The 11,807-nt window shown below is 42.5% G+C and overlaps 1 protein-coding gene across 4 annotated transcripts in view; it reads right to left on the bottom strand.

Annotated features, from left to right (window-relative positions):
• Nucleotides 1-13: 13 nt before the first annotated feature.
• LOC133657445 (serine/threonine-protein kinase 32C-like) overlaps nt 14-11,807 on the bottom strand; it is a 215,084-nt gene continuing 203,290 nt past the window's right edge. For 2 of the 4 annotated variants that reach the window (XM_062058788.1, XM_062058787.1), the window contains one exon: nt 21-292. In XM_062058788.1, coding sequence (XP_061914772.1) covers nt 121-292 — 172 coding nt within the window. In that variant the 3' untranslated portion in view covers nt 21-120. Of the gene's footprint in view, nt 293-11,807 lie in introns of all 4 variants that reach the window. The other 2 variants (XM_062058789.1, XM_062058786.1) reach the window with 2 other exon arrangements.

The raw sequence follows: 11,807 nt of genomic DNA, 5'->3' as shown, positions 1-11,807 counted from the left end.
CCTCAAATCCCCCCGCTGTGTTTTCCTCTCCTTGTGGCTACTGCAAAGTAGAGAGGAGAGAATGTATGACAGGCATGGCACAGAGAGACCTTCATCCTGCACCCGTGAGCTGATGCGCTGCTAGCAGCTGCCAGGGGAGGAGCACACCGAGCCGCATATGCTTAATTTTGAAGAGGACTCGGGCTCCACCTCAGGCTCTGGCTCGTCCGTGCCTCCAGCCTCCGCATCTCCATCTCCACTGGTGTCATCACACCGAGTCTCACAATGTCCCTCCTCTTGACTCCTTTTCAACCTGAAAGCAAAACAATAACCACAATGAGTATACTCGACATTCTTGACGCACAGTCCCCATAAATACATAAAACTTGCAGTGCATCCGGAAAGTATTCACAGCGCTTCACTTTCGCCACATTTTGTTATATTACAGCCTTATTACGAAATTGAATAAAAGTGTTTTTATTTTATCTTGAAAATGTATTAAAACATAAAATACAATATCACATGTACATACTTTGTTGATGCACCTTTGGCAGGAATTACAGCCTCTTTTTGAATACGATGCCACAAGCTTGGCACACCTATCTTTGGGCAGTTTGGTCCATTCCTCTTTGCAGCACCTCTCAAGCTCCAGCAGGTTGGATGATAAGCGTTTGGTTTTCATCCAGGATGTCTCTTTACATTGCTGCGTTTATCTTTCCCTCTATCTCCCCGTTCCTACTCCTGAAAAACATCCCCACAGCATGATGCTGCCACCACCATGCTTCTCTGTAGGGATGGTATTGGCCTGGTGATGAGCGATGCCTGGTTTCCTCCAAACATGATGCCTCGCATTCACACCAAAGAGTTACCGTAATTTCCGGACTATAAGCCGCTACTTTTTCCCCTCGTTCTGGTCCCTGCGGCTTATACAACGGTGCGGCTTATATACGGCCTGTTCTTCTCCGACACCGACGAAGAGGATTTCGGTGGTTTTAGTACGCAGGAGGAAGACGATGACACAATGATTAAAGACTGACTTTTCATATACCGGTAGGCTGGTTATTTTGATAACGTACATGCGAGCACTTTGTATTACTTTGCACCGTTGTATTATTTGTACTCTGCACGAATGCTGTTCGCCATGTCAAAGATGTGAAAGTTTGATTGAATGATTGAAAGATTTATAGTTAATAAATGGGACGCTTTGCGTTCCCAAACAGTCACCTCTGTCCCGACAATCCCCTCCGTGGTAGCAGGAACCCCTATATACTACGGCAGGGGTCGGCAACCTTTACCACTCAAAGAGCCATTTTGGCAAGTCTCACAAATTAAAGAAAGTAATGGGAGCCACAAAAAAATGTTTTAAATTTAAAATGAAAAACACCGTATACAAAGCTTAAATGCTTTGTGCTATGTTAACCAGTGGTCTCCGACACACGCACCGGCACGCACTTTAATGTGGAAATTTGATGTTAGTGCAGCCCGCGAGTTTTGAATGAATGGCGCTTGATAGCATCATACTTGCCAACCCTCTCATTTTTCCCGGGAGACTCCCGAATATCAGAGCGTGATGACACTGCATTTGGCGCCCTCTACAGTCTGCCCTAACAGTGTACCTGCTCGACCACACGTAGAATGCAATTTCAGCTTGCTCACGTAAGTGACAGCAAGGCGTACTACCTCAGCAGCGACACATCTTACACTGACGGTACCAATACCCAGAATCCCATGCAGCCCTAACTCTTCCGCTCAACCAACGCACGGAGAGGGGGGGGTTGATGTGTGGGGGGATTTGGTGGTAGCTGGGGTGTATAATGTAGACCGGAAGAGTTAGGGCTGCATGGGATTCTGGGTAATGGTTGTGTTGTGTTTATGTTGTGTTACGGTGGGATGTTCTCCAGAAATGTGTTTTTCATTCTTTTTTGGTGTGGGTTCACAGTGTGGCGCATATTTGTAACGTAACAATGTTAAAGTTGTTTGATACGGCTACCGTCAGTGTAAGCTGTGTGGCTGATGAGTAAGTATGCTTTGCTGTCTCCTGTGTGTGCAATTAATAACAACATGCAACATGTGGCTGGACTGGCACACTGTATGTAAATGCTATAGAGGACAATTACTGCAGTGCAATTAGGACACGCCCTTTATTTAGTAATTAGAGTGTAAATAGGATTATCTTTTCCCTGGGAGTAATCTATGAGAGACACTGAGATCCATAAGTCTCCTGGGAAAACCGGGGGGTCGGCATGTATGTAGCTGAGCCGCATAAGAGTGGTCAAGGAGCCGCATGCGGCTCCGGAGCCGCGGGTTGCCGACCCCTGTACTACGGTAATTACACATCAAAACCCTGCGGCTTATAGTCGGGTGCGGCTTATATATAATACCTGGGATTTATATAGCGCTTTTCTAAGTACTCAAAGTCACTTTACATGTTAAAAACCCATCATTCATTCACACCTGGTGGTGGTAAGCTACTTTTGTAGCCACAGCTGCCCTGGAGAAGACTGACGGAAGCGTGGCTGCCAATTTGCGCCTAGGGCCCCTCCGACCACCACCTATCATTCATTCAACATTCATTCACCGGTGTGAGTGGCACCGGGGGCAAGGGTGAAGTGTCCTGCCCAAGGACACAACGGCATGGTAAGAGGCGGGGAGCGCCTATATATGGAGCAATCTGTATTTTCCCCTAAATTTAGCTGGTGCGGCTTATAGTCAGGTGCGGCTTATAGTCCGGAAATTACGGTAAATATTTGTCTCATCAGACCAGAGAAATTTGTTCCTCATGGTCTGAGACTAAAGTTTTTACTAGGAAATGGCTTCCGTCTGGCCACTCTGTCATGCAGGCGTGATAGGTGGTTTGCCGCAGAGATGGTTGTCCTTCTGGAAGGTTCTTCTCCCTCCACAGAGGAATGCTGTAGCTCTGACCGAGTGACCATCGGGTTCTTGGTCACCTTCCTAAGATGAATGCATTTTCGAATAAGGCTGTAACATAAAAAAATGGGCCCTCTGAATACTTTCCGGATGCACTGTACATTGAATGAAAGGATTTATGCATGCTCATCTGCTGTAGCAGAGTATAAATAGAACTCATCACTAATTGCAGCATTAGGTAAAATCATTTCTGCTAAAGAAGGATTTCAGCAAAGCTGGCTCGATAATAAATGAGGCAATAATTTAAAGAGGCACTAAATTAAAAGATAGGGTGTCAACTAATAATGAATGAACCTCAAAGTCTGCTTAATGGACTATTCAGATATCAAATATTCCACGTCCAGTATTGCATACGACCAACGAGAGTTGAAATAAAACCTCTTCTTTAAAGGCCTACTGAAATGAATTTTTTTTATTTAAACGGGGATAGCAGATCTATTCTATGTGTCATACTTGATCATTTCGCGATATTGCCATATTTTTGCTGAAAGGATTTAGTATAGAACAACGACGATAAAGATTGCAACTTTTGGTATCTGATAAAAAAAAGGCTTGCACCTACCGGAAGTAGCGTGACGTAGTCAGTTGAACATATACGCAAAGTTCCCTATTGTTTACAATGATGGCCGCATGAAGTGAGAGAGATTCGGACCGAGAAAGCGACAATTTCCCCATTAATTTGAGCGAGGATGAAAGATTTGTGGATGAGTAAAGTGCAAGTGAAGGACTAGTGGGGAGTTGAAGCTATTCAGATAGGGAAGATGCTGTGAGAGCCGGGGGTGACCTGATATTCAGCTGGGAATGACTACAACAGTAAATAAACACAAGACATATATATACTCTATTAGCCACAACACAACCAGGCTTATATTTAATATGCCACAAATTAATCCTGCATAAAAACACCTGCGTGTTTGTTATGCTAGCTCCTAGCTCCTCTGCTAGCTCCTAGCTCCATAGAACACGCCAATACAATTCAAACACGTGATCAACACACACAATCACTCAGCCCAAAAGACCGTTTACCTAACCCAAGGTTCATAAAGCTTATATATTTTTAAAAAGTTACGTACGTGACGCGCACGTACGGTACGGTACGTGTTATGCTAGCTCCTAGCTCCTCTGCTAGCTCCTAGCTCCATAGAACACGCCAACACAATTCAAACACATGATCAACACACACAATCACTCAGCCCAAAAGACCGTTCACCTAACCCAAGGTTCATAAAGCTTATACATTTTAAAAAAGTTACGTACATACGCAAAAAAAAAGCCAAAGCTGCATACTCACAGTAGCACGTCTGCGTCTTTGTCATCCAAATCAAAGTAATCCTGGTAAGAGTCTGTGTTGTCCCAGTTCTCTACAGGCGTCTGTGTATCCAAATCAAAAGTCCTCCTGGTTAGAGTCTCTGTTATCCGAGTTCTTCCATCTTGACTGCATCTTTCGGGAATGTAAACAAAGAAGCGCCGGCTGTGTACTGTTGTGGCTGACTACGTTCGAAAAATACGTCCATTTCGCACCGACAACTTTCTTCTTTGCTTGCTCGGCTTCCTTCTCCATAATGCAATGAACATGATTGAAACAGATTCACGAACACAGATGTCCAGAATACTGTGGAATTATGAAATGAAAACAGAGCTTTTTCGTATCGGCTTCAATGTGGAAGGCATACCCGTGTTCGCCGGGCTACGTCACACGCATACGTCATCCTCAGAGGCGTTTCGAACCGGAAGTTTAGCGGCAAATTTAAAATGTCACTTTATAAGTTAACCCGGCCGTATTGGCATGTGTTATAATGTTAAGATTTCATCATTGATATATAAACTATCAGACTGCGTGGTCGGTAGTAGTGGGTTTCAGTAGGCCTTTAAAGCTATCTCATTCTCCAATTTATGAGGAATTCTTATTAGCTTTTGTTTCATACGGCATGTTACAATTGTTTTGATAATTACTAGTAATGTCAATTGATTATTATTTAATCAGATCAATCACACTTCGTGATTACCGGTAGTCAGAATTAATCACAGTGAACTATTTGCTTTCATAATTTAAATTAACCTTAAAAACACCACAAACCTTTGCACAAATGCAATTTTATTGTCAGAATGACATCCACAAAATATTTTAAAAAATTTAAAATCAAATATACATCATTTATTTGCTTAAAATGTGTTAACAGTATAAACTAGATTCCCATCAGTGTGTATTTTGAAAACTAATTTGGCACACGAGTCCGAGTCTCCTCACTGATCTTTGTATGCATACCATGAATTGATTACGTGGACCCCGACTTAAACAAGTTGAAAAACTTATTCGGGTGTTTCCATTTAGTGGTCAATTGTACGGAATATGTACTGAACTGTGCAATCTACTAATAAAAGTTTCAATCAATCAATCAAAAAAGCATTGACTTGATCACTGACCATATGACAATTTAAGGACCGCATTTAAGGTAAAGGAGCATGTATGCTCAAAATAAATTGCTTAATTAAGCTGCAACTACATATGAATAATGCAATAATTGGTTGTGATTAATCACATAAATCAACTCTTTATTTTTCACAGCCCAAATAATGACATAATGTATGTGTGTGACTCCATTGAGAACAGACAATATGTGCTATTATGGGGGTGGACAGTTTCTTTGATGTTTGACCGGTAAAAAAAAACTGGACATACTATAATATTTTCCATCATTTTACCCATTTAATGTGTTCTGACATGGCTGCTGAGACGTCATTACCACGACACACACTGCCTGCAGAGCAGACCTGACACCCGGAACCTCCTGTAAGCAATCCGTGTCATGCTAGCTGGCTGCAGCATCACTAAAATGTGCATGATTGCTCACGTTGCAAGGATGCACACAATGTCGTCATGAACGATAACATTTGACTACTATAAAGCCAGTTATTGAAGGGGCACTATCATGCTTATTTCGGAGGCTTTTGGACCCAAGTGGGGCACTATATATAGCTTCCTTGTATACAGTAAATACTCTCAATCTCATGGTTGTAAAAAGGGTAAACCTTCATTCTTCTCCTTTTGGCCGAAACACGCCCTCCTCAACCGATTACGTGCTCATGGTTATTAGCAAACGGTGAAGAATAACGGATTTAACTGGAGGAATATTGAAGAATGCTGCATCAAACATCTGTCTGGGAGTTAAGTCTTTAGCTCCCCTGAAAACAAACAAATCTTCCTATTGCTGCCTTACTGCGGTTCAGATACAGTACACAATTCTTACATCTGAAAAAACACTTTCCTGGCAGACATTTTTTTTAAAGTTGTGAAGTGAATTATATCATGTACAATTTTCTTATATGATTGGAAGTAGCATGTATTTGTATTTGGTCACAGAATCCTTTAGAGGATTATTCTACTGAGGTCAACAGTGCACATGTCCAACACAAGCGCTCCAGAGAGGGGGCTTTTCCCCTAGGACATTGGGGAGTTTAAAAGACAGCAGCAGTTGGGTTTTAGGAGGAAGTGCAAACACAATAAGGACATTTGGTAAGAGCCCCCCCGGTAGGAGTAGAGATCAGTGCTTGGAGGTCAACTGACTCCAATGAGCAAAGTGACAACGCCCAGGTGTTGTCTGCATTTGTACAAACAAACAGAGTGTTGTCCAAACTGGCCGGCCCCAAGGCTAGAGTTACAAAGAGTGGGGGTCTTTAGGTAAAAGGTATTTAAGCATAGTTATCCGAGAGGACATCAGAAGAGATTCGTCCCACTCCTTCTCCGGGAAACTGCAGTTCCTGTTTGAGGCTCGCTGAAACAAATAAAGCTTTTTGTCCGACGATTCCTCTTGGCGTGTCCTTGGCTCATCACCCATCACACGACCATCAAATATACAGCAGTAGCAAAGTTACTGCTGGGCACTTGGCAAGTTCACATTAATAAGTTTGAGTATGGCCAACAGTTAGAAGTTGTGATGTAAAGGAATTCAAAATATCTAGTGGAAATCTTGTGAAGTTATTGCCCATGACCGTTCACAACTTAATGATATGACACTTCAACAAACTTTTTGTAGTCCAAATACATCACATGAGAGCACGTCGGAACAGGGGTTAGTGCTGGTGCCTCACAATAAGAAGGTCCTGGGTTCGATCCTCGGGCTTGGGGTCTTTCTGTGTGGAGTTTGCATGTTCTACCCGTGACTGTGTGGATTCTCTCCGGACATTCCGGCTTCCTCCCACCTCCAAAGACATGCACTTGGGGATATGTTGATTGGCAACACTAAATTGGCCCTAGTCTGTGAATGTGAGTGTGAATGTTTTCAGGGGAGCTAAATGAGGTGGCGGCCTGTCCAGGGTGCACCCCACCTTCCGCCCGAATGCAGCAGGGATAGGCTCCAATCACCGCCCGATAGGGAAAAGTGGTAGAAAAAAGATGGATGAGTGCAATCCATCACAATTTAGCAATCACGTCAACAAAATATAAGTCGTGGTTCTTAATTCCAAAATAAACTGCTGCTATGGAAACTGTTGCGACCAAATTTCCAGGTGTTATTTCGCTGAGAGATGGGGTTAGGGTTCTGAGGGTTTGAGGTGGATTTAATCAGACTTGTTCCTTCTCGAAACACATGCAATGGAATAATGACTTGCTATGGGGAAAATTTAGTAGCGATATACTGTACACCCTCTAGTCCAGATCTGGGCAAATTAAGGCCCGGGGGCCGCATGCGGCCCGTTAAGATTTTCAATCTGGCCCGCCGGACATTCCCAAATATCTTTTTTTAGATCTTTAAGATGGAAACTGTAGCTGCCATTATGATGTGCAGTGATGTTTTCAAATTACCGTAAGTCTTGAACTATACAAAGTATTTCAATGGTTGGATCTGCGCTTTTGCTTGATATCCTATTTACTATGGTAATCTAAGTCACAGCAGCTCAGACGAGGCACCTAGCAGTGTGGGTGGGGAGCGTTTCCACAGAGTGTTTCCAGAGCGGCAAGCCTGAAATGCGGGTGTCAGGGACACACGCGGAAGGAGATTTTTACAACAAAGTTCTAAAGCTTAGTGATATATCAGATGTATCAGATGGTAGGTGGGGTTTTTTTACCCTTCGCGTTCATATTTTGCTGTGTTTGTTGCATTTTTGTTGCGTTTCGCTTGATTGTAAAATATGTCGATCGAGAGGGGGTGTGACGTTCATATGTTGTCAATATTCAGTGTTTTATCGTTCATAGTTAATATTGTAAATCCCACATTCTTTATTTTCATGTACATTCTGGGTGTCTCATTCAATAAAAACATTTAAAATTCCATTCTTTAAGGCGGTCTGTCATAACGTTTTTAGCTTTCAATCAGACATTATTGTAAAGTTTTGTATTAGTGTTCCTAAAAATAGATATACCGGCCCCCCAGACAATTTTTTTTCTCTAAATCTGGCCCCCCGAAGCAAAATAATTGCCCAGGCTTGCTCTAGTCCCACCATTACACAACGAACCCGACAGCAATGGAGTTAAAGGCCTACTGAAACCCACTACTACCGACCACGCAGTCTGATAGTTTATATATCAATGATGAAATCTTAACATTGCAACACATGCCAATACGGCCGGGTTAACTTATAAAGTGCAATTTTAAATTTCCCGGGAAATATCCGGCTGAAAACGTCTCGGTATGATGACGTTTGCGCGTGACGTCACGGATTGAACGGAAGTATTGGGACACCATTGTGTCCCAATACAAACAGCGTCTGTTTTCATCTCAAAATTCCACAGTATTCTGGACATCTGTGTTGGTGAATCTTTTGCAATTTGTTTAATGAACAATGGCGACAGCAAAGAAGAAAGCTGTAGGTGGGATCGGTGTAGTAGCGGCTGGCTGCAGCAACACAACCAGGAGGACTTTAAGTTGGATAGCAGACGCGCTATCCGACGCTAGCCGCCGACCGCACCGATGATCGGGTGAAGTCCTTCGTCGCGCCGTCGATCGCTGGAACGCAGGTGAGCATGGGTCGTGATGAGCAGATGAGGGCTGGCGTAGGTGGAGAGCTAATGCTTTTAGCATAGCTCTGTCGAGGTCCCGTAGCTAAGTTAGCTTCAATGGCGTCGTTAGCAACAGCATTGCTAGGCTTCGCCAGGTTGGACAGCATTAACCGTGTGGTTACAGGTCCAGGGTTTGGTTCGGTGTCTCCTGATAGTAGAAGTAATAGTAGTATTGTTGATCTTCTGTCTGTCCTTCCAGTCAGGGGCATGTTTCTTCTGTTTCTATCCGCAGTTAAGCACGATGCTATCACGTTAGCTCCGAAGCTAAAGTGCTTCACCGATGTATTGTCGTGGAGATAAAAGTCACTGTGAATGTCCATTTCGCGTTCTCGACTCTCATTTTCAAGAGGATATAGTATCTGAGGTGGTTTAAAATACAAATCCGTGATCCACAATAGTAAAAGGAGAAAGTGTGGAATCCAATGAGCCCTTGTACCTAAGTTACGGTCAGAGCGAAAAAAGATACACCCTGGCGTCCTGCACTGCACTCTAATCCTTCACTCTCACTTTCCTCATCCACAAATCTTTCATCCTCACTCAAATGAATGGGGTAATCGTCGCTTTCTCGGTCCGAATCGCTTTCGCTGCTGGTGTAAACAATGTGCAGATGTGAGGAGCTCTTCAACCTGTGACGTCACGCTACTTCCGGTACAGGCAAGGCTTTTTTATCAGCGACCAAAAGTTGCGAACTTTATCGTCGATGTTCTCTACTAAATCCCTTCAGCAAAAATATGGCAATATCGCGAAATGATCAAGTATGACACATAGAATGGACCTGCTATCCCCGTTTAAATAAGAAAATCTCATTTCAGTAGGCCTTTAACGGCTGAGATCGTTTTTTTTGTGGTTTTTTTACATTCATAATGCTTCGGTTGATGAAGAACTACACAGAGAAGAAGCTGCCATCTACGACTGTTGTCTCTTGTGAATTTTATGAAGGTATGTAACGTTAATGTTTTCACATTCGCAAGCTTTAAAGTTTCAGTATTTTAGTACTATTATTTAGTATTTTAGCCTAACGTTAGCTAGTGTGGCTAGCTGGCTAACATTCCAACCTAACGTTCCAAACTAACATGTAATATATCATATAACTTACAGAAATAGTGCATTTTTTTCTGGCCCTACCTGAGCAAGTCAGCATCTAAAATCTCTCACTCTGAAGGGCTAGATTCATACCCCCTACTGCCCACTACCCCTACATGCAAAGAGTCATTGGGACACCACTACCTTCACAGGAACGCGCAAAAGTTAGGGATAGGGCTGACAAGTAGGGTAAGGGGGTGTATTGGGATTAGGCCTTAGAGGGGTATGGAGTAAATAAAAACACAGCATGCCAAACCTCTCTCCTACAGTATATTACCTCACTTGACACGGGGGAATGCACAGCCTTAAAAACAGTAGTACCTTGGGATAAGAGTGCCTCATTTTACGTTCTTTTTGGGGATAGGAGCTGTCTTTCGGCTAATTGGTATACTTTAGGTCGGGAGCAAAAATTTGGGTTACGAGCTTCCCAACAGATATTTGGCGTGACAAATGTCACGTGACCCGACCAAATCATCCCGTCTTACTTGCTGGCATTGCTTATAGCTATAGATCGACATTATTTTGTTTTTTTAAAGAAAAAAGAGTAGAAAGTGAGTGTGAAGGACAGTGCTGAGAAGAAGTGGATGATACTCTTTAAATGAAAGAAAGGGAGCATTGAAAACATGACCAAGCGTAAAGCTGACTTGGCTAAGCAGTTTGAGCGCAGCATTGCTAGTCGGCACCGGACTGAGGCAGAACGAGTAAATAACGCCAGCCAGCCGCGAACGTTAAAATAATATCTAAACGGCGGACATTTATCCATGAAAACATGGAGAAGCTGCTGATGGTGTGTTTGATGCAGAAGCAGCTGGCAGGAGATATTGTAGAAGTCTGCTCTACATTGCAAATACTGAACATTATCACTACATAACTACTGTAATTGTTTGTAGCATTATATTCTACTATAGTGTTTTCGATACAATATTTATTATCTAAAAGTTTGTATCTTATTATAAGGCATGTTACAAGCTAAAATTGTAGTGTTTTGAGGTGCAAAGCACTGTAAATTGATTTCACTTAATTTGATTTCACTGACGCTGTTTCGCAATACAATGGACCCCCGATTTACAAACAGCTCAATATACAAACTTTTTGAATCACAGACCACAGACCGAATAAAAATATGCTTTGTGTCTGTACGAGTGCTTCATCCACTTCTTGTGTGTGTCGCAGCGTAGCCATTCATTGTAGGCGAGCTGATCAATCCATGTGCCCATTCAGTCATCATTCTGCTGCTGTTAGCTACTGTGCTACTTTGTGTGCTTTTTAAGTGGTTTTTTTCAACCTTTTCCAACATTGTTCTAGTTTTGCTATCTCAATGAGTCCAAAGAAATCAATGAACACGTGATGTGTGGTTTAAAACATTCAAGGTAGGAAGAAACATTCAATAGAGTTGTCAATACTGCCCTCTCCCGCTCTCTCCTGCTGCACGCCTAAAAGATTAACTGACAAGGTAAAGTAAATCTATGTTTTTCATTGTAGTGACCTTTCAAATTGTGAGTGCACCAGAGGGCTCGTGACAATGTGTGTGCGTGTCAGCACGGCGGCTAAAAACGAGGACAGCTCAGCTGTTAGTTGTTTTGACTTTGTTATTAAATAGAAACATTACCACCTTGTTATGTATGTGTGATCTACAGCACTGATTCTCAAATTGTGGTACGGTACACAGACTCCATCTAGTTGAACACAAAATAATCACTTAATTAAATATTCAAACACAGTCTTACTGTTCAAACTGTGTGTAATGTCACAATGGCCAAAAATATTAAATACAGAGTACTTGTTAAAAAAAACCTCTGCCTTGTTTTTAACTAATAGCTAG

Source organism: Entelurus aequoreus, linkage group LG09, assembly GCF_033978785.1.
Source record: "Entelurus aequoreus isolate RoL-2023_Sb linkage group LG09, RoL_Eaeq_v1.1, whole genome shotgun sequence".
Classification (NCBI taxonomy): domain Eukaryota; kingdom Metazoa; phylum Chordata; class Actinopteri; order Syngnathiformes; family Syngnathidae; genus Entelurus; species Entelurus aequoreus.
Note: the sequence above shows the minus strand (reverse complement) of the source record. Positions and strands in the feature narration are given on the sequence as shown.